The 24,527-nt window shown below is 35.5% G+C and overlaps 1 protein-coding gene across 1 annotated transcript in view; it reads left to right on the top strand.

Annotated features, from left to right (window-relative positions):
* Positions 1-216: 216 nt before the first annotated feature.
* The window catches only part of LOC133665116 (TOX high mobility group box family member 4-A-like), a 36,078-nt gene continuing 11,767 nt past the window's right edge, over positions 217-24,527 (top strand). The window contains exons 1-5 of the mRNA XM_062070331.1: positions 217-736; positions 794-859; positions 4,278-4,559; positions 17,082-17,324; positions 19,814-20,113. Of these exons, the coding sequence (XP_061926315.1) occupies positions 629-736; positions 794-859; positions 4,278-4,559; positions 17,082-17,324; positions 19,814-20,113 (999 nt within the window). The 5' untranslated portion in view covers positions 217-628. The remainder of the gene's footprint in view (positions 737-793; positions 860-4,277; positions 4,560-17,081; positions 17,325-19,813; positions 20,114-24,527) is intronic.

Here is a 24,527-nt window from a genome sequence, read left to right as displayed (position 1 = left end):
GTGACCACGCGTTCCCTTTCCCTCTCTTTTCCGACGGTCCTTGAAGGTGTCCGCTACACTCGTTCGATTGCATGGGTTTGTTGTTAGACTTTTTTTTAACACATTGCTTGGCCTGTGTAAACGTCAGAAAGTAGGTTGCGTTCACGTGCATTTTATTGTTAGGAAAATGTACTGCTACTTATTCTAAACAATATAATCTAAAAATACACAGTGCCTATTGTTTTGCATTACATTTAATATTGTAATTGTAGGTATAGGACAATGAAATGCATTTTAAAATATAACAATAGTCCGATTATTTACTGGAACACGTGACCACGCGTTCCCCTTTCACTCTCTTTTCCGACGGTCCTTGAACGTATCCGCTACACGTTCGATTGAATGGGTTTGTTGTTAGACTTCATCTTTACACAAAAGTTGGTGCTATTTAAGAGTTTTAGACACTTTCTACAATATTGAATGAACATTTTTGGGTAAATGCTCTCATTCCACGCTATCCCACTGTAGTAGAACAGGCTTATGTTTCCTCAAAGGGTGTTAGCTCGTTAGCATGCTACTAGCATTCCCCTTATTGTTTGAATGGTCGACACACGTCTGAGCTAGTTTTAAGAACATTGCTGCTTTAAAAATGGACATTAATTTCTACACCGGGCTGCCGGATGAATGTGCTCAAAGTGTGGACGCGGAGTTTATGGACAGCCAAGAAGCATATGGCGGATACTCTGAAGGAAACAAGGTATGCTAAAATCCTGAATGAAATGTAATGTTTCCTTTAATGAACGTTATGTTTCAGTTTACGGAAGGCGGCGGTAGTTATCTAACCATAGACGGCACTCCTCATCACTTTTTGAATGCTGAGGTAAGAGTGTAAACGTTTTCGACTTTTTTTTTTTTTTAAATTAAAGGCTGTCTTTCAAATTCGCGCACTTAGCACACCGAGTGCGTAAGTGCGTTCACCATAAAGATCCAGGATATACCCTACGTAGAATGTAGTGCGCTGCCAGGACCCGGATGTTGCACTTAAACACGCCCCAAAATGGCGGAGGGTACGGCGATCAGGAAATACTGTACGTATAGTGTAGTGCGCTGCTAGTGCCCGGATGTTGCACTTAACACGCCCCAAAATGTTTTTTTTTAATTTAATACTCAATTGACCGCAACAATACAGAACAACAAGATGAAAGGTTAAAGTAGTTCAATTAAAAAGGAAATAACATTTAAAAAAGGGTTGCAAAATAAAAATACATAAATTGCAGTTTTTAGTGCTTTTGGTAAGAAACAGCCTTGGGGTTCATTGAGAAATGGAAGTCATCAAAATATTTAAAAAAAAAAAACACTTGGTCGTTGGCTTGCAAATGTTTTTATTTTTTATTTATTATTTTTAAATTTTGTATTTTTTATTTTCAAATGTTTAATTTTTTTATCTAAAAATGTTTAATTTTTTGCTTAAAAATGTTTAATTTTTTACATAAATTTTTTTAATTTTTTAATTTAATTTTTTAAAAGTTAGTAATTATTTTAAAATTTTTAATTTATTTTTTATTTTTTTATTTTATTTAAAATTTAATTTTTAAATTTATAATTCACACAATAGTCAAGGCACTTTCAACATCAATGAAAGAAAACAAAAGCATACACAGAGAGTAATAATACTAAAAAATATGAAAAATAAATATATTTAAAAATTAAAAAAAAGACAAAAAGGGCTACCTAAGACCCACTTTTATTCTCTGGCTTCTAACACTACGTGAGTTGTGTGGTCCTCTGTGTTTTTAAATTTAGAATTGTATTTATTGTTTTATGGTTTTACCCTTTAAAATCGTTTTTAATCATATTTATTTTTATATTGGTTGTATATGTCTTTATTTTTTGTTTTTATTCAGTCATTGGTGGAGCTAAGGATAATATTTGAATATTGTTTTTAATATTGTTGTGCAGCACTTTGGACACATTTTTGTTGTTAAAATGTGCTGTGCAAATAAAGTGAATTGGATTGATTGGACCTAAATCACTTTAAATATTTTTACCAAAGATATCGATTTAAGGGCTTTTGTACTCTTAATCATTCTCCAAGATTTGATTGGTGATTGTAACCCACTAAGCCAATTAGAAACTGTCGGCCTTTATGTAGGAAAACAACAATAATAATAATAATAACAAAATGTCAAAGCATTTCTCTAAAAAACAATGTTATACATTCTGAAAATGTAAACAATAGCAAGAATATACCTACAAATGTCAGAAAATTAAGTAGTAAACAGTACAGCAGGTACTTCATTTTGATATATGTAATTCTCATAAGGGTATTCTTGTAGAATATGCAGAGATGAGATCTGTCAGTATCCAAATATTGCTTGAAATACATTTTTGGCAGGCATTCACATTTTGGCACAACACCGGAACCATTGTAAGGGGAACTTAAGGGCGGGGTTAGGGGAGATAGTGTCCCCCTGGATTTTTTCAATGAAAAAAATGTGCCTTTGCTCAAAAAAGGTTGAAAAACACTGGTTTAGGGGCCAAAACAAGGGTGTGGAGATGTCCCCATTCTCTATAGAAGAGATCATACTTGGTATTTTTCTAAACGACTGCAACAAAGAAATGTTTGTCAACATTATTATGCTCCAGGCAACATTTTTCCTACATAAATGTCGATTTATGAAAGTAAGGCCTACAGTTTCTAATTGACTTAATGCGTTACAAGAATCAATAAAATCTTGGAGAATGATTAAGAGTACAAAAGCCCTTAAATTTATATCCGTGTTGAAAACATTTAAAGTGATTTAGGTAGCCCTTTTTTTTAATTATTTTTTTGTATTATAACTCTCTGTATTTGCTTTTTTTCCCCCTTGATGTTGAAAGTGCCTTGACTTTTGTATGAATTAAAAATGTATGTTTGTTCAATTAAAATTAAAACATTTTTAAAATAATACTTACTATGGAGGACAAATAAAAAATATATTGTTGTTAAAAAACAAAATAAAATAAAAAATGACTTCGAACCATAAGCATCATTAATTATCTTGTCTCAAAATAGGCTTACAAAGCAATGAGCTACCTGCTGCCACCTACTGGTAGTGAAGAGTATGACATGGTCACTGCTGATCTCCAGACAGCACAGACACTCTACAACGGCACATTGTTCGCGGATTATAATTATTGATTTACAAAAAAAATATTTTTCCGACCAATTAGGTGAAATTGCATAATTTTCACACGGCACATTGGTTGAAAAACACTGACGTATTGGTTACTTGGGACCATTGTAAGGGGAACTTAAGGGCGGTGGGACACAGGATATGATGACATGTATTGTGTGTCGGACACCCGGAAGTAGATAAAGTAGGAACGGGTTTAAAAGGCAGAAAAAGACAATATTATACTATTGGCTATGTTTTATATTTATAAATGTAATTTTCTCTATACCCGACCTCTTTTTTTGTGCTTTTAAAAAAAGAATTAGAACTGTACTTTAAAATGCTTTTTTATATAAACCTTTATAATATGCTATAGTTGTAAACTCAAAAAAGCAACTAAAATAGAATACTATATATGTATACATATATATATATATATATATATATAATGTACCAATATCTTATCAACTTTTTATTTATTTTTTATTTTATAAACCTTTATTTATAAATTTCAACATTTACACACAGTTGAGAAATAATAATCAAAGTAAGAAGTAAGTACAAAAACAGTACAAAGCAGCGCCAATTTATTTCGTTTGTATTCAAAACTCCGCTCCACCACAATGTGTCACCACTTCCGCTCTTCGCGCCTTCAAAAATAAGAGCTCAAGGCATATACTGTGTATATAATAACAGGAACTTAACGTCACAAAGAGGCAAGTCCATAAAAAAATAGGTTACACTACTAATAAAAGTTGCAATCTATCAATCAAAACTCGGGTTTTGGCACAATACCGGAACCATTGTAAGGGAAACTTAAGGGCGGGGACACAGGATATGATGACATGTGTTGTGTGTCGGACACCCGGAAGTGGAAAAAGTAAGAGCGGGAATAAAAGGCAGGAAAAAGACAATAAGCTTTATTTTGGTGTATTATTAAGCTTAGATTGCTAATAAGTGACAAGTTTGGCATTTTCATTGGATTTTTTTCCAATGAAAATGTGAGTACGTAAGTGCGCGAATTGAGTACATAAGTGCGCGAATTGAAACACGGCCCAAGTTGTTGCAACTTCCGCATTTCCACCCGGAAAGACGCCATATTTGCTGTAAACAAAACAACAGGCGTTATGTTCCCACGCACAGCAAACCTTCCACACCCCCAGCCTCGGGGATGAAGTGTTCGAGATCCCCCCCATCTCACTCGACCCGGACTCCTCGCTCACGGAGGCCGTGTCCCACTTCCAGTTAGTGGACGGCTCGGGGGCCGCCGAGGGACCTCCGGCGAGCAACTTGGCGGCGGAGGCGGCTAACGATCCGTCCTTCGCGGCCACTTTTGTGAGCAGCGGCTCGCCCAGCCTGGAGCATCTCGACATGGGAGCCACGGCGGAGGCCAATGGAGGAGCCCTGCTCAGTTCCTCGTCACTGGTAAGTACATCTGCTCCGTTCTATTGTTGCTGCTAGGGGGGGCTGTAGTTTACACAACTTGCTCTAGGGCAGGGGTCGGCAACCCGAAATGTTGAAAACTACTAAAAAAGTAGTCTGTCTGGAGCAGCAAAACATTAAAAGACTTATAAGTGTTATAATGAAGGCAACACATGATGTAAGTGGCTAATTAGCTATATTAGCCTACTATCCAAATTATTTTTAAAAGTGTTATATAAGTGTTATAATGAAGACAACACAAGATGTGTCTATATTAGCCTACTATCAAAATTACTTTAAAAGATTTATGTTATAATGAAGACAACACATGATGTAAGTGTCTATATTAGCCTACTATAAAAATTACTTTGAAAGACTTATATAAGTGTTATAATGAAGACAACACATGATATAAGTGGCTAATTAGCCATATTAGCCGACTATCAAAATGACTTTAAAATACTTGTGTAAGTGTTATAATGCAGGCAACACATTGATTGTCTATATTAGTTATATTAGCCTACTATCAAAATGACTTTAAAAGACTTACATCATGTATAAGTGTCTATATTAGCTATAATAGTCTACTATCAAAATTACTTTTAAAGTCGTATATGTGTTATAATGAAGACAACACATTGAGTGTCTATATTAGTTATATTAGCCTACTATCAAAATGACTTTAAAAGAAAAGTCTTATATAAATGTTATAATGAAGACAACACATGATATAAGTGGCTAATTAGCCATATTAGCCGACTATCAAAATGACTTTAAAATACTTGTGTAAGTGTTATAATGCAGGCAACACATTCAGTGTCTATATTATTTATATTAGCCTACTATCAAAATGACTTTAAAAGACTTACATCATGTATAAGTGTCTATATTAGCTATAATAGTCTACTATCAAAATGACTTTAAAAGTCGTATATGTGTTATAATGAAGACAACACATTGAGTGTCTATATTAGTTATATTCGCCTACTATCAAAATGACTTTAAAAGAAAAGTCTAATATAAATGTTATAATGACGACAACACATGATATAAGTGGCTAATTAGCCATATTAGCCGACTATCAAAATGACTTTAAAATACTTGTGTAAGTGTTATAATGCAGGCAACACATTCAGTGTCTATATTATTTATATTAGCCTACTATCAAAATGACTTTAAAAGACTTACATCATGTATAAGTGTCTATATTAGCTATAATAGTCTACTATCAAAATGACTTTAAAAGTCGTATATGTGTTATAATGAAGACAACACATTGAGTGTCTATATTAGTTATATTCGCCTACTATCAAAATGACTTCAAAAGAAAAGTCTTATATAAATGTTATAATGACGACAACACATGATATAAGTGGCTAATTAGCCATATTAGCCGACTATCAAAATCACTTTAAAATACTTGTGTAAGTGTTATAATGAAGACAACACATTGAGTGTCTATATTAGTTATATTAGCCTACTATCAAAATGACTTTAAAAGACTTACATTGTGTTGTCTTCATTATAACACTTATATAGGTTTCTATATTAGCTATACTAGTCTACTATCAAAATTACTTTAAAAGTCTTCTATAAGTGTTATAATGAAGACAACACATTAAGTGTCTGTATTAGTTATATTAGCCTACTATCAAAATGACTTATATAAGGGTTATAATTAGGGATGTCCGATAATGGCTTTTTGCCGATATCCGATATGCCGATATTGTCCAACTCTTTAATTACCGATACCGATACCGATATCAACCGATATATATACAGTCGTGGAATTAACACATTATTATGCCTAATTTGGACAACCAGGTATGGTGAAGATAAGGTACTTTTTTTAAAAAATGAATCAAATAAAATAAGATAAATAAATTAAAAACATTTTCTTGTATAAAAAAGAAAGTAAAACAATATAAAAACAGTTACATAGAAAGTAGTTATTAATGAAAATTTGCCAAATTAACTGTTAAAGGTTAGTACTATTAGTGGACCAGCAGCACGCACAATCATGTGTGCTTACGGACTGTATCCCTTGCAGACTGTATTGATATATATTGATATATAATGTAGGAACCAGAATATTAATATCAGAAAGAAACAATCCTTTTGTGTGAATGGGGGAGGGAGGTTTTTTGGGTTGGTGCACTAATTGTAAGTGTATCTTGTGTTTTTTAATGTGGATTTAATAAAAAAAAAAAAAAAAAACGATACTGATAATTAAAAAAACGATACCGATAATTTCCGATATTCTCCAAAAAGTGCACTTCTGCTGCTATTTGACATAACTGTTTGTTATGATGCTTTGACATTTTTGCACTTTATTTCTTTATTGAAAAACAATTCTATGAAGAGAAAAGGTGTTTGCAAATGTGGTTACAATGCTAAAAAATGAAAAGTTAAAGCTAAAAAAAGAACTACACTTTATTGAGTTAACATTATTTCTTTATAGGGGGAAAGATGTGATGTTATGAGCTAGGCTAGGGAATATTACAACTACACTACCCAGCATGCAACGGGAGTGACGAGCATGCGCGGTAGCCCCGAAAAGTGTTGTTGCATGTCGCCACCCGGTAGCTAAGAATGAGGTTATGAGCACGCTGCGAAAGTAAATGTCAAGGACTCAGCCAACACGCCTCGTCTGCATCATTTATAATTAGACAGACAACACATATACAGTGTGATTTTGTTTTGTTTACAAGGAAAGAAAAACAAAAGTTAAAAAAGGGAGATGTCATATACGTATGTGCTGCGGTTGCTTTAAGAACGTTGTGACAGCTGCCGTAAAGGAGGTGCGTTGCTAGCCTGGTTGCTATGTTTCCGGTTGGTCGTAAAAGTGCTGGTCATGTGTTTGTACCCTGCTCAAATCTCTCAGTAAAGTTATTCATTGGATTATACCTTTTTGTTTTGAACTTTTTTACACCTTGGAGCGCTTTTTCCGGTCCATTGTTTTTCCTGCTTTCCCTATCTGCGCCTAATGACTGAGCTACGTGACGTCATTTCTTGTGATGTCCCACCGGGCATATCTGGTTGGGACGGGAGTCGTTCTGAGGGATTCGAATAAAGAACCAACTCTTTTCCTTTACTATAGTGGTCTCGATAACGGGTACCGGTTCTCAAAAAGGGATTCGAGTCCGAGGACTCGGTTCTTTTCTTATCGAACAACCGGGAAAACCGGTTTCGAGTATCATCCCTAGATGTAAGTGTCTATATCAGCCAACTATCAAAATGACTTTAAAAGACTTGCATAAGTGTTATAATGAAGGCAACACATGATGTAAGTGGCTAATTAGCTATATTAGCCTACTATCAAAATGACTTTAAAAGCCTTATATACGTGTTATAATGAAGGCAACACATGACGTAAGTGTCTATATTAGCCTACTATCAACATGACTTTAAAAGTCTTATATAAGTGTTATAATGAAGACAACACATGACTTGTCTATTTTAGCTCTAATAGCCTACATCAAAATTACTTTAAAAGTCCTATATAAGTGTTATAATTAAGGCATCACGCGATGTGTCTATATTAGCCTACTATCAAAATGACTTTAAAAGTCTTATATACGTGTTATAATGAAGGCAACACATGATGTAAGTGTCTATATTAGCTATATTAGCCTACTATCAAAATTTCTTTTAAAGTCTTATATAAGTGTTTTAATGAAGGCAGCACATGCTGTAAGTGTCTATATTAGCCTACTATCAAAATTATTTTAAAATACTTATATAAGGGTTATAATGAAGGCAGCACATCATGTAAGTGTCTATATTAGCTATATTAGTCTACTATCAAAATGACTTTAAAATACTCGTATAAGTGTTATAATGAAGACAACACATGATGTAAGTGTCTATATTAGCATACTATCAAAATAGCTTGTATAAGTTTTATAATGAAGACAACACATGAAGTGTCTATATTAGCTATATTAGCCTACTATCAAAATGACTTCAAAAGTCTTATATAAGTGTTATAATGAAGACAACACATGAAGTGTCTATATTAGCTATATTAGCCTACTATCAAAATGACTTTAAAAGTCTTATATAAGTGTTATACTGAAGACAACACATGATGTAAGTGTCTATATTAGCTATATTAGCCTACTATCAAAATGACTAACAGTCTTATATAAGTGTTATAATGAAGACAACACATGATGTAAGTGTCTATATTAGCTATATCAGCCTACTATCAAAATGACTTTAAAAGTTGTATATAAGTGTTTTAATGAAGGCAGCACATGCTGTAAGTGTCTATATTAGCCTACTATCAAAATGACTTTAAAAGTCTTATATAAGTGTTATAATGAAGGCAGCACATGCTGTAAGTGTCTATATTAGCCAACTATCAAAATGATTTTAAAATACTTATATAAGTGTTATAATGAAGGCAGCACATCATGTAAGTGTCTATATTAGTCTACTATCAAAATGACTTTAAAATACTCGTATAAGTCTTATAATGAAGACAACACATGATGTAAGTGTCTATATTAGCATACTATCAAAATGGCTTATATAAGTTTTATAATGAAGACAACGCATGAAGTAAGTGTCTATATTAGCCTACTATCAAAATGACTTTAAAAGTCTTATATAAGTGTTATAATGAAGGCAACACATTATGTAAGTGTCTATATTAGCATACTATCAAAATGGCTTATATAAGTTTTATAATGAAGACAACACATAATGTAAGTGTCTATATTAGCTATATTAGCCTACTATCAAAATGAATAACAGTCTTATATAAGTGTTATAATGAAGACAACACATGATGTTAGTGTCTATATTAGCTATATTAGCCTACTATCAAAATGACTAATAGTCTTATATAAGTGTTATAATGAAGACAATACATGATGTAAGTGTCTATATTAGCTATAATAGCCTACTATCAAAATGACTATGTGTCGCACGCTGCATTTTCGGCCGGTGCGATTTATGCTCTGAAAAATACAGTACAGTACAGTACAGGCCAAAAGTTTGGACACACCTTTTCCTCATTCATTGAGTTTTCTTTATGTTCATGACTATTTACATTGTCGATTGTCACATCAAAACTATGAATGCACACATGTGGAGTTATGTACTTAACAAAAAAAGGTGAAATAACTGAAAACATGTTTTATATTCTAGTTTCTTCAAAATAGCCACCCTCTGCCCTGATTGCTGCTTTGCACACTCTTGGCATTCTCTGGATGAGCTTCAAGCACACCCGTGAATGTGAAAACCATTTCGGGTGACTACCTCTTGAGTGTCACTTAAAGGGTGGATAAAAAAATTCAGATTTGGTGTGCAGTGTAAACATGGCCTTCACTGGAAATACGTTAATGTTCTTGTTTTCATGTCAGCATTTAGGTTAGCGAGCTGGCGCCAGTCAGTCCATGAGTTTATCGGAGTGTTATATATCTTTTATTATTGAATGTATCAAAAGTGATGCATATTTAATGGATAGTTGCTTGGCAACACTAAATGGTCCCTAGTGTGGGAATGTTGTCTGTCTATCTGTGTTGGCCCTGCCATGAGGTGGCGACTTGTCCAGGGTGTACCCCGCCTTCCGCCCGAATGCAGCTGAGATAGGCTCCAGCACCCCGCGCGACCTCAAAAGGGACAAGCGGTAGAAAATGGATGGATGGATTTAATGGACCACAATGGAAACTAGCCTTTTTAAAGCATTACATGGATTCAATTCTTTAAGATGTCAATAAACTTATCAATCAATCAATTATCAATCTTTCTTTTTGGTAATTCTAATTTAAAACGGTAATACCAACCATCGGGAGTTTTACCGGGGTTATCATTAATACAGTTTATCGTTACATCCCTAGCATAGGCTACTCAAATTCTGGTATGGTGACGACCCTAAGGCAAAGAAATACCATGAAGTGTTAATACTGTTGAGACCCCGTTCTTTTTGTTGAACAGCTCCAAGGATCACAGGGTTTCCCACACATTCATTTATTTGTGGCGGCCCGCCACGAAAGAATTACGTCCGCCACAAATAAAATAAAATAAAAATTAAAATTAAAAAATTTATTTTTTTTATTTTTATTTTTTGTCCTCTCCAGCTTCTCCGGCAAATCATATAGTTGACGTAGATGCCCATATCGGCTGTTCAGATTTACTTTACAAAAGAGAAGTGTAGGATACTTCTCTTGTTGCCTTATTTGTATTTGACTTTATTAAATGTATTTATATTAGAAACACAACATGTGTATATAACAAAGGGTGCAAAGTCTGCAGGCAGTAGGAAACACATGGTTAAGTGTAGGGAGTAAAACTGATGGCAGTCTAAAGTTCAAGATTTTTGGAGCTCTTTGTTCAGTGGATCAGATGTTTGATGAAGCTCTGTGTCTATCTACCACCACTACTGTTTTCTGTTTATTTGTTACTGACTGTGGCAGGACACCTTTGCCTCTGTTTCACTTTATGTTGCTGGTAAATAATATGGTTGTAGTAGTAGGCTAAAGTATGCACTAATTAAAGGGGCAGAGCTTTGAGACATTTTAGCTTTTATATTTTATAAGATATATTTTTTGTAAGAACCACAATTAATAAATACATTTCAGTGAATAACTTATTGTTCAAATCTGTATATAAATATGTACATAAAGTGTTGTAATTATATTGTAAAATGGATGGATGGATGGATGGATGGACGTTTAAAACAAAACTGTTATTATTAATTAGTAAGTATACATTTTTTTAGCCTTTTTAGAGAAAATCAAATCATTGTAGTACATTATGCAAATTACGCAATGATGTCATGGTGACCACGCCCATAGCCACGCCCCCACCACCACAGGTATCTTGGCAGTTTATGGGAAACACTGGATCATATCCATAAACGTGGATGCATATGCAAAAGTGCAATATATTTATCTGTACAGTAATCTATTTATTTATATCTGCACCTTATTGCTCTTTTATCCTGCACTACCATGAGCTAATGCAAGAACATTTGGTTCTTATCTGTACTGCAAAGTTCACATTTGAATGACAATAAAAGGAAGTCTAAGTCTCTCTCTCTATCAGGCCGATGAGATAGTTAACATATTATTGTTTTTTACAAGGTCACTTCAAGAACCTGGTACAGGTCTCAAATTACTAGCACACACACAAAAATGTCTGCTCTTACAAAGTGAGCCCCCGTGTCTTACAGTGGCGTTGATTTATCAGGGGGGGGGGGCTTATCTTGGCAGAAAGAGGTGGGCATGTGGGACAGCCTCATCCTGTCGTTAGTCGTTGCAGCTGCGTAAAAGCTCTGCGTGTGTGTTGGGGGGCAGGGCGTGTAGCCTAAACAAGTCCAAACAGGACATACTCTGTCTCCTCGGTTTCTCTCTGACCTCCTCTAATCTTATGGTCTCCTGATTATAGATCAGGGATGTCCAAAGTGCTGCCTGGGGTCCAATTTCAGCCCGCTGCTCGTTGTTATTGGCCTCGGCAGATTAATAAAAAAAATAATTCATTATTATCAAGAGGTTAAGTTCTATGAATGTTCTCATTCATCCAGGGCAGTGGTTCTTAACCTTGTTGGAGGTACCCAACCCCACCAGTTTCATATGCGCATTCACCCAACCCTTCTATAGTGAAAAATACAATGTTGTTTTTTTTTTTCAAATTCAAGACAAAGTTATATGTTTCTGGTAACACTTTAGTATGGGGAACATATTCTAAGTAACAAAGACTTTATTTAGAGTTTTTTGGACACTAGGGGAACATATTCTAAGTAACAAAGACTTAATTTAGAGTTTTTTGGACAGTAGGGGAACATATTCTAAGTAACAAAGACTTAATTTAGAGTTATTTGGACACTAGGGGAACATATTCTAAGTAACAAAGACTTAATTTAGAGTTATTTGGACACTAGGGGAACATATTCTAAGTAACAAAGACTTAATTTAGAGTTTTTTGGACACTAGGGGAACATATTCTAAGTAACAAAGACTTAATTTAGAGTTATTTGGACACTAGGGGAACATATTCTAAGTAACAAAGACCTAATTTAGAGTTTTTTGGACACTAGGGGAACATATTCTAGGTAACAAAGACTTAATTTAGAGTTCTTTGGACACTAGGGGAACATACTCTAAGTAACAAAGACTTAATTTACAGTTTTTTGGACACTAGGGGAACATATTCTAAGTAACAAAGACTTAATTTAGAGTTATTTGGACACTAGGGGAACATATTCTAAGTAACAAAGACTTAATTTAGAGTTATTTGGACACTAGGGGAACATATTCTAAGTAACAAAGACTTAATTTAGAGTTATTTGGACACTAGGGGAACATATTCTAAGTAACAAAGACTTAATTTAGAGTTTTTTGGACACTAGGGGAACATATTGTAAGTAACAAAGACTTAATTTAGAGTTTTTTGGACACTAGGGGAACATATTCTAAGTAACAAAGACTTAATTTACAGTTTTTTGGACACTAGGGGAACATATTCTAGGTAACAAAGACTTAATTTAGAGTTATTTGGACACTAGGGGAACATATTCTAAGTAACAAAGACTTAATTTACAGTTTTTTGGACACTAGGGGAACATATTGTAAGTAACAAAGACTTAATTTAGAGTTTTTTGGACACTAGGGGAACATATTCTAAGTAACAAGGACTTAATTTAGAGTTTTTTGGACACTAGGGGAACATATTCTAAGTAACAAAGACTTAATTTAGAGTTTTTTGGACACTAGGGGAACATATTCTAAGTAACAAAGACTTAATTTAGAGTTATTTGGACACTAGGGGAACATATTCTAAGTAACAAAGACTTAATTTAGAGTTTTTTGGACACTAGGGGAACATATTCTAAGTAACAAAGACTTAATTTAGAGTTATTTGGACACTAGGGGAACATATTCTAAGTAACAAAGACCTAATTTAGAGTTTTTTGGACACTAGGGGAACATATTCTAGGTAACAAAGACTTAACTTAGAGTTCTTTGGACACTAGGGGAACATACTCTAAGTAACAAAGACTTAATTTACAGTTTTTTGGACACTAGGGGAACATATTCTAAGTAACAAAGACTTAATTTAGAGTTATTTGGACACTAGGGGAACATATTCTAAGTAACAAAGACTTAATTTAGAGTTATTTGGACACTAGGGGAACATATTCTAAGTAACAAAGACTTAATTTAGAGTTATTTGGACACTAGGGGAACATATTCTAAGTAACAAAGACTTAATTTAGAGTTTTTTGGACACTAGGGGAACATATTGTAAGTAACAAAGACTTAATTTAGAGTTTTTTGGACACTAGGGGAACATATTCTAAGTAACAAAGACTTAATTTACAGTTTTTTGGACACTAGGGGAACATATTCTAGGTAACAAAGACTTAATTTAGAGTTATTTGGACACTAGGGGAACATATTCTAAGTAACAAAGACTTAATTTACAGTTTTTTGGACACTAGGGGAACATATTGTAAGTAACAAAGACTTAATTTAGAGTTTTTTGGACACTAGGGGAACATATTCTAAGTAACAAGGACTTAATTTAGAGTTTTTTGGACACTAGGGGAACATATTCTAAGTAACAAAGACTTAATTTAGAGTTTTTTGGACACTAGGGGAACATATTCTAAGTAACAAATACTTAATTTAGAGTTATTTGGACACTAGGGGAACATATTCTAAGTAACAAAGACTTAATTTAGAGTTTTTTGGACACTAGGGGAACATATTCTAGGTAACAAAGACTTAATTTAGAGTTATTTGGACACTAGGGGAACATATTTTAAGTAATAAAGACTTAATTTACAGTTTTTGGACACTTGGGGAACATTTTCTAAGTAACAAAGACTTAATTTACAGTTTTTTGGACACTTGGGGAACATATTCTAAGTAACAAAGACTTAATTTAGAGTTATTTGGACACTAGGGGAACATATTCTAAGTAACAAAGACTTAATTTAGAGTTTTTTCGAACACTAGGGGAACATATTCTAAGTAACAAAGACTTAATTTAGAGTTATTTGGACACTAGGGGAACATATTCTAAGTAACAAAGACTTAATTTAGAGTTTTTTGGACACTAGGGGAACATATTCTAAGTAACAAAGACTTAATTTAGAGTTTTTTGGACACTAGTGGAACATATTCTAAGTAACAAAGACTTACTTTAGTGTTATTTGGTTAGGGTTAGAGGGTTAGGGTTATAATAAGGCCATGTCGAATAAGGCATTAATAAGTACTTAATAATGACTAGTTAAGAGCCAATATGTTACTAATTTGCATGTTAATAAGCAACTAATTACTGGTGAATATGCTCTCCATACTAAAGTGTTACCTTGTTTTTTTACTGGTGCACAAAATGAAGCGTGCATGAACATCACCTTGTTCAAACAACAAAACCAACACAGTGCATAAACTCACAACAAATTACACACCTGCAAATCAGTCTGACTTCTGCTGTTGCCGTAGCCGTAATACGCCGATAGGGAGAAGTTTTTATTTACACGATGAGTCGGGTGTGTTTTGACCTCCGCTGAACCCCTGAGACTGACTCACCGAACCCCTAGGGTTCGATCGAACCCAGGTTAAGAACCACTGGTTCAGGGCATTCAGTCTATCGCACCTGGACTGTTTGGTTTGTCTTAGAAGATGTTTTGCCTCTCATCCAAATAGGCTTCATCACTTCATGCTCATGGACTTACAGTCGTGGTCAAAAGTTGACATACACTTGTAAAGAACATAATGTCATGGCTGTATGACTCTGTATTTACTTGGTATAGGACCTATACCCAAATTTGTGGTATCATCCAAAACTAATGTAAAGTATCAAACAAGAGAAGAAAAAGTGATTATTACATTTTAACAGAAGTGTAGATAGAACATGTTCAAAGAGAAAATAAGCAGATATTAACAGTAAATGAACAAGTAGATTAATAATTAATTTTCTACCACTTGTCCTTAATAATGTTGACAAAATAATAGGTAGATAAATGACACAATATGTTACTGCATATGTCAGCAGACTAATTAGGAGCCTTTGTTTGTTTACTTACTACTAAAAGACAAGTTGTCGCGTATGTTCACTATTTTATTTAAGGACAAAATGGCAATAAGAAACATATGTTTGATGTACCCTAAGATTTTTTGTTAAAATAAAGCCAATAATGCTATTTTTTGTGGTCCCCTTTATTGAGAAAAGTATCAAAATAAATGTTGGTACCGGTACCAAAATATTGGTATCGGGACAACCCTACTAGAGACTACATCGGACCAATCTAAGTCTAAGACTAGATCTGACTAATATACAGTCGTGGTCAAAAGTGTACGTACACTTGTAAAGAACATCATGTCATGGCTGTCTTGAGTTTCCAATCATTTCTACAACTCTTATTTTTTTGTGATAGAGTGATTGGAGCACATACTTGTTGGTCACAAAAAAACATTCATGAAGTTTGCTTCTTTTATCAATTTATTATGGGTCTACTGAAAATGTGAGCAAATGTGCTGGGTCAAAAGTATACATACAGCAATGTTAATATATGCTTACATGTCCCTTGGCAAGTTTCACTGCAATAAGATAGGTAGGTAGGTCGGTCGGTCGGTCGGTCGGTCGGTCGGTCGGTCGGTCTTTATTGTCATTGCACAAGTACCGGTACAACGAAACTTTGTTTTCAGCAGAAACCTGTTCAAGATTAGACAGACAAACAGTGTACAGGGTTCCCGTAAAAGATGGTAAAAAGGTAAAGCGCTGGGGAAGGATGAGTAAAAAAATACAATCTAGGCTGGCCTCCGAAGGGGGCCCAGTATGGAGTGGGAAAAAACCTCCATAGCAAAGCACATATACATATTACAACATACATCTCGATATATCTAGCAACAGAGGGAAGGGAGTGCGGGGTCACGGTGGTGGGCCGCAGCTCTCAGGCGCTGACCATCCTTTCATCACCCCTATGGGATTTGCGTCGAGGGCGTTGGGTTGGAGGTGGGGGGTGTATGTGTGGCGTATATTTTTTGGAATGCATGTTTGTGTGTAAGCCTGCAGTGTGTCTCTTGTTCCGCGGCCTTGATCTTGTGCAGTCGCTAGTCCAAAGTCAACAACAACAGGAGTGTGTCCGTGAGAGACAAGAAGGGAGTTTGTTGTGTCTTCTCCGCACTGTCCTTCGGGAGAGTCTCCAAGCCAGGGAAACAATCCAAGTTAGAAGGCGCTTTTGGTAGCCATCCACGAGCTTCTGGGTGAATTTTTGACCACTCTTGACAAAATTGGTGCAGTTCAGCTAAATGTGTTGGTTTTCTGACATGGACTTGTTTCTTCAGCATTGTCCACACGTTTAAGTCAGGACTTTGGGAAGGCCATTCTAAAACCTTCATTCTAGCCTGGATTTAGCCATTCCTTTACCACTTTTGAGGTGTGTTTGGGGTCATTGTCCTGTTGCGCCCAAGACCCAACCTCCGTGCTGATGATTTTAGCTTGTCCTGAAGAATTTGGAGGTATTATTCATATTCTGCTCATTTTCTACTTTGAATCTGTGCTCAGGAGTTGGGGGAAAGCAGCGGCTCCCATTTCAGCAGTTCGTCCCCGATGACCATCGACGTTCAACTCGGCGACATGGCTCACGGCCTTATGGGAAGCAGTCAGCTGACTACAATCAACCAGACGGAGCTGGTGCTGGGCCTGGAAGAAGGCGGACATTCCGCAGAGACCTCAGAACAGAAGCCGCTGTCGCCCACTTCTTCTCCAGGTGGCTCCTTACAAGACGAGGACATGGATGACTTCAAGGTGAGAGGCCCTTCACAACCCCGATCTTTTAGTCCTGTAGCGACGTGGCTGATTCGAGGCTTTTGAACGGCTCTTTTGAGTGAACGATTAGAACCGATTCCCAGTTGTGAGCCGTTCGTTTGGGAGCCGTTTTTATGCACATTTAGCGCCGACAACAGCCTACTCTGAATGTGCCATTAGACTGTCAACTGGACTAGAAAATGAGTCAGACTTAAAGGAAATTTGGCATTTGATTTAACTTTTTTTTAAATTAAAAAAATACATATAACATTTTGTACGTTAGGTCAGGAAAAAACATGAAGGCTATATCATCCCTACAAGCCTAATTTGCAGGCTTGTAGGGATGATATAGCCTGTTTTTTCCTAACCTAACGTACAAAATTGTATATGTATTTTTTTAATTTAACAAAAGCTAAATAAAAAAACAGAGGCTATATCATCCCTACAAGCCTGTTTCTCAGGCTTGCAGGGATGATATAGCCTCTGTGTTTTTTCCTGACCTAACGTCCAAAATTGTATATGTATTTTTTTAATTTAACAAAAGTTAAATAAAAAAACACAGAGGCTATATCATCCCTACAAGCCTGTTTCGCAGGCTTGTAGGGATGATATAGCCTCTGTGTTTTTTCCTGACCTAACGTACAAATTTGTATACCGGTATGTATTTTTTTCATTTCACGAAAGTTAAATTAAAAAAACACAGAGGCTATATCATCCCTACAAGCCTGTTTCGCAGGCTTGTAGGGATGATATAGCCTCTGTGTTTTTTCCTGACCTAACGTACAAAATTGAATACATATTTTTTTAATAAAAAAAAAGTTAAATCAAAAAACACAGAGGCTATATCATCCCTACAAGTCTGCGAAACAGGCTTGTAGGGATGATATATCCTCTGTGTTTTTTCCTGACCTAACGTACAAAATTGAATATGTATTTTTTTAATTAAAAAAAAGTTAAATAAAAAAACACAGAGGCTATATCATCCCTAAAAGCCTGTGAAACAGGCTTTTAGGGATGATATAGCCTCTGGTGTTTTTTCCTGACCTAACGTATATTCCGCTCTACCCCGGTATTGAGCACTGAATAACGGATAAACCACAGAAAACTTGACTATATAAAATTTTGCTATATTTTTTGGAAATTATTTTTATTTTTAATGGTATTTATTATTGTATTTATTTGTATTTAAATTCACTTTGCGGATGAATTATTCTAAAGGGTATTAGATCAAGCTTCCACACACCAGGTATGGTAGTACATTCTGTACTCACATTTTTATAATGTCCTAATTTTTATTTTGTTCATACTTATTTTTTTCTATATTGCTACACATTTTTTTAGGTTAGGGTAAACTCAAACTACTGATGTCACTGCCAAAGCATGGAAATACGGCACCACCTTTTGGAAGGTTTTTAATTAAAACACAGCACAAAATACGATTATAGCCAATATTTCAGAATAATTCTCACCAATCGAGTAATATTTGTGTAAATTAGCGTATTTTCCGGACTATAGCGCGCACCTGTATACAAGCCACACCCGCAAAATGTTAGAATACATTTTTTTTTCCATGTAGTAGCCACACCGGACTAAAGGCCGCATGTATATTTGTTGTAAAATGAGTCATTTACACAGAAAAAATGTGTAAATGTTTATATACATACACTAATTGTTTCCAAAAAGTGACTGTAACAAGGCAGTAAACTGGGTGATCAAACAAAACAGAAGTCATTATCATGGACCCACGAGCTGCGGAAGCTAGCTCTCCAATCAGCTAAACTGACTCAATAACTCCACGGTGACGTTTTGGTGAATTTACTGAGGAATTTGTGAAACTGAAACCATACAAAAAGAATGCCATTGTAAGTTAATAATATTAATGTAGATACTCTTTAATGTGTTAGCATATTGGCTAATGCCAACGACGCTGACTTCGTTACATTACGATAGCATGTACAAATATGCATGAAAACACTCGTACAGACATCACACATGGGACGGTTTAGTACGTAAGAATAGTTTTAGTTATATTGTAAAAATTACAAACCTTGCTTGATGTGATGAATGAAGAATCCTTCCGAGTAGAACGCTATGGATGACCGGAAGACCGAACGGCACTTGTACTTGCGGTTGAAAGCACTAAACTGAAGGAAATAATGTAGTTGTTCAACCCGCAGTGAGCGAACACGTCCAAAAGATGGCGCCATAGCACAAACAATAACACACCTTTTCAATTCCTCTGCTTGTATTGAATACAAAATATTGGAACAATCCATAAATTAGCTACACCATTTTGTAAGCCGCGGGGTTCAAAGCGTAGGAAAAAAGTAGCATCTTATAGTCCGGAATTGACATTATTCTGATGTACATTTTATCGTGTACCTAATTGATTGTTTCCTTGTTAAAAAAAAAACTAACAACAATAATGGCTCCTCAAGATCCCATCTCTGTAGTCTCGCAACTCAAACTGATGTGTTCTTCTCCCACAGAGGAGTGTGCTGGTAGACTCCCCCATGTCCCAGTCCTCATCCCAACCAGCTGTGCAGTCCTCCGTCTCAGCCAAAAGGGCCCTGGGGAGCCCCGGCACGGCACAACAGCTCGCAGTGGCGGCGAAAAAAGGCAGGAAGAAGAAAGACCCCAACGAGCCCCAAAAGCCCGTTTCCGCGTACGCCCTGTTCTTCAGAGACACCCAGGCCGCCATCAAGGGCCAGAATCCGAACGCCTCTTTTGGAGAGGTGTCGAAGATCGTGGCGTCCATGTGGGACAGTCTGGCTGAGGAGCAGAAACAGGTGTGCACGCTTTCTGGCATATGCAGCATTTGTGTCTCGTCTGTCTAGGGACTAATCCACGGAGAAGTTGATTGACCAGGGGCCTCATTTAAGTGGGCATAGATTCCAACGTTGCGTGAACCCAAACCTCAGATTGTATTTACGCACCAAAAAATACAGATTTCTAAAACCGTGCTGAGCATGGTTTTAGAAATGTGTGCGTGTGTGTATATATATTTATGTATAAATATATACTCTGTACACCAGGGGTGTCCAAACTTTTTCCACTGAGGGCCGCACACTGAAAAATCAAAGCAAGCGGGGGCCATTTTGATATTTTTTTATTTTAAAAACCAATACAATATATGTATGAAAAAAATATACATTTAGGCCTCCACTCAGGCAACCCCCCAAAGGGTTTTGGTCAAAAAAATATTAAAAATGTGTCATTATTCAGTATTATTATTTTTATTATTATTCAAGGTTTAAATCTCTAGATCAGGGGTCACCAACGCGGTGCCCACGGGCACCAGGTAGCCCGTAAGTACCAGATGAGTAGCCCGCTGGCCTGTTCTAAAAATAGCTCACATAGCAGCACTTACCAGTGAGCTGCCTCTATTTTTAAAATTGTATCTATTTACTAGCAAGCTGGTCTCGCTTTGCGCGACATTTTTAATTCTAAGAGAGACAAAACTCAAATAGAATTTGAAAATCCAAGAAAATATTTTAAAGACTTGGTCTTCACGTGTTTAAATAAATTCATTTATTTTTTTACTTTGCTTCTTATAACTTTCAGAAAGACAATTTTAGAGAAAAAATACAACCTTAAAAATGATTTTAGGATTTGTAAACACATATACCTATGCAATGCCAGGCTTCCCTCTAACTGACAAAGAAACAGATAACAGATTTGGTGTCCAGTTCAAAGTGTGACATGATTTATTTAAAAATTTGAGAGTTGACTTTTGTATTTTACATGAGTTATTATTTGTACAAACATGGTGCAAAGTAATTCATGATTTTTTAAAAATGTTAGTGGCTAGCTAGTTAAAATGGGTTATTGTGATTTCACAAGACTGTCTTAGAAGTGATCATTTGAAAATGTTCAATTTGAAAAATGTGCACTTAGAGAAAATATAAAAATAAAGTGTTGCATATTGATATTTATCTGTTTCTATATACAGTATATATATATATTTATTGTGAGAAATCATTAAGATGATCAGTGTTTCCGCAAAGATAAATATCATTAATTATTAATAATAACATAGAGTTAAAGGTCAATTGAGCAAATTGGCTATTTCTGGCAATTTATTTAAGTGTGTATCAAACTGGTAGCCCTTCACATTAATCAGTACCCAAAAAGTAGCTCTTGGTTTCAAAAAGTTTGGTGACCCCTGCTCTAGATCAACATTAGGTCTATCTGTCAATATAACGTTTTTAAAGATTTAAGTCGTACGCGCTTTTTGTCAAAGAAAACCCTGTTTTTTTATGGAAAAAACACAAAATATGCAATATTTTCACCCAATAAAATTTTTAAGTGGAATATTTCAGATTATATAATAATTGGAGCCTTAAAAAGGTCAATAACTCATAACACCATTGATTTTAATTCTTTTTTTTTTTTTTGAGCGATGACGCTTAAAAACAAATCACACAAAAATTATTGGGGAACCAGAAGGTTCCTACTCATTAAAGTGTTAAAAAATAAATTATAAATTTTTTTTACGGTTTACTTTTAACACAATAATCTCGAGATCAACTTCAGATATATCCGTCTATTATAAATTGTATTGTTGTTTATGTTTTTTGTTTGTTTTAGGCCCTTCTTTGAAAAAAAAAAAAAAACAGCTAAATTTTTTACATGGCAAACACAAAATATGCAACATTTTCCCAAAAAAATATCTCAAAGTGCAATATTTAATGTGACGTAATTGGAGCCTTCGGATAGGTCAATAATTAATAAGAACATTGATTTTGATTTATTATTATTTTTTAAAGAAAGAAACAGCCTGCATGGCAGCTTTGTGTTATTAGAGTAAACATTGCATCATTTTCTTGTTACATTTCACCTGTTTGGTCTTTCATACCACTTTTTAGGTTTTTAATTTTTTTAATCGTATTTTAAAATGGGCCGTGGGGCCATTAAAAAATGACCTGCGGGCCGCAAATGGCCACCGGGCCGCCCTTTGGACACCCCTGCCGTACACTGTTTATAGCTTATCTAAATGTGTGTGTTTATGAGCTAGTACACCCACCCACACGGCTGCTTTCGCTCCATGTCGTTCCTGACCAGTGTTGGGTTAGTTACTGAAAACTCAAAAGTAACTCCGTTACTTACACCAAAAAGTAATGCGTTACTGTGAAAAGTACCTATTTAGTTAGTATTTTTATTTATTTTATTATTATTTTTAAGGCTCCCATTAAAGCCCTTTTACCCTTCATTTCAGTACTGTTATTGCACTGGAGAATAATACAATCTGTTGATCAACTTGACATGCATTTGCATCACTGAACTCTGCTAAGCAATGTGCTCTACATACAACACACAAAGACTAAGATATGTTTCAAGGGGCCAATTTGTTTTGGGCCAGAACAAATTGACAAAACTATTTTAAATAGCTGCAACATAAGATACATAAGTAACAAACAGCATAATAACATGTCACAACAAGGAAGGCACACATGACATGATTATATGTCATGTCACTATATACAGCACACATACTGCTATACACCATACTTGCCAACCTTGAGACCTCCAATATCGGGAGGGGGGGGGTGGCGATGTGGTCGGGGGACGTGTTTGGCGTGGTTGGGGCGTGGTTAAGAGGAGAGTACATTTACAGCTAGAATTCACCAAATCAAGTATTTCATATATATATATATATATATATATATATATATATATATATATATATATATATATATATATATATATATATATATATATATATATATGTATGAAATACTTGACTTTCAGTGAATTCTAGCTATATATACTTTTTTTTTATTTATTATACATATAAATAAAAGACATACTTGAATTTCAGTGTTCTGCAGGCTATCCAGTAGATGGCAGTATTGTCCTGTTTAAGAGTGTCACAACATTGCTGTTTACGGCAGACGAACTGCTTTACGGTAGACTAAACGTGACTGCTGTTGTTGTGTGTTGTTACCGCGCTGGGAGGACATTAATGAAACTGCCTAACAATAAACCCACATAAGAAACCAAGAACCTTGTTGTGCACTCTACTCTCTAAAAGCCGTAGATCTTATGACGTCATCGGGCAGGCAAGCTATTTATATTGTGGGAAAGCGGACGTGAGAACGGCTGTCCCCACTCAAGTCCGCATTGAGCTGGAGGGGGCGTGGCCTCTAGCTCCGGCTGAATACCGGGAGTTTGTCGGGAGAAAATCTCTGCCGGGAGGTTGTCCCGCTAAAAACGTGAGGGTTGGCAAGTATGGTACACACACCTAAACAGGCGTTTTTTTCTCTCAAGGAATTGTGAAATCAAATCATGTCTTCAGTGAAGCCCAGAACACTCTATGCATTTCCCCAGTTTTAGTTTAGAGAAAAGGAAATATTGGCCTGGCCCACTAGGATCCCTCTTTATGTTATAGTCTATACATTTAGAGTGATGTGACAATCAAACTCTAGAAGTCTAGAATTAAATAGTATATAAGAGAATTGACAGAGTGTGTGTACATTCAGTGCTGAATGATGAGCAGAGGCAGAGTTTGGATAGTTTTCTTTAGCTCGCTTTCCATGTTTATGTGCTCACTGTCCAATGTGTCCAGGTACTTGGAAAATGTTTTCTTGCCGTTTGACGCCCGCTAACATGCTGATTAGCTGCCTGAAAGCGGGTGACTCCACTGTAGAAATAGCCTGCATGTCTTCTAGCACATACACTGCAATGGCTCTATCAATGCTGTCCTGGCTAGCAGTCCCTCCGTTAAAATCCTTAGGTGAAGTGTGTCTCTCTCTACTAGCTTCGTCCAAGCATGTTGCTTTTGTAGCTGTTTCAGCAGATTTGAATTGCTGTTTTGGGCAGTATATAGGATCTTTGATCCAAGAAACAACTTACATTTAACTAAAATGTTCTTTTCTTTGTGCTCGACAAAAGAAAAGTAGTGAGAATATCTCCATGTTAAGAAATTCTGCTTCGGCTCCGCCATGATGTCTTGTTAATAACATTGCTGTATGTATACTTTTGACCCAGCAGATGTGGTCACATTTTCAGTAGACCCATAATAAATTCATAAAAGAAGCAAACTTCATGAATGTTTTTTGTGACTAACAAGTATGTGCTCCAATCACTCTATCAAGAGTTGCAGAAATGATTGTAAACTCAAGACAGCCATGACATGATGTTCTTTACAAGTGTACGTACACTTTTGACCACGACTGTACCTTCCAAAATATTGACAATTAA

This window comes from Entelurus aequoreus, linkage group LG14, assembly GCF_033978785.1.
Source record: "Entelurus aequoreus isolate RoL-2023_Sb linkage group LG14, RoL_Eaeq_v1.1, whole genome shotgun sequence".
Classification (NCBI taxonomy): Eukaryota; Metazoa; Chordata; class Actinopteri; order Syngnathiformes; family Syngnathidae; genus Entelurus; species Entelurus aequoreus.
The sequence above is the reverse complement of the archived record's forward strand: the minus strand, read 5'-3'. Positions and strand labels throughout refer to the sequence as shown.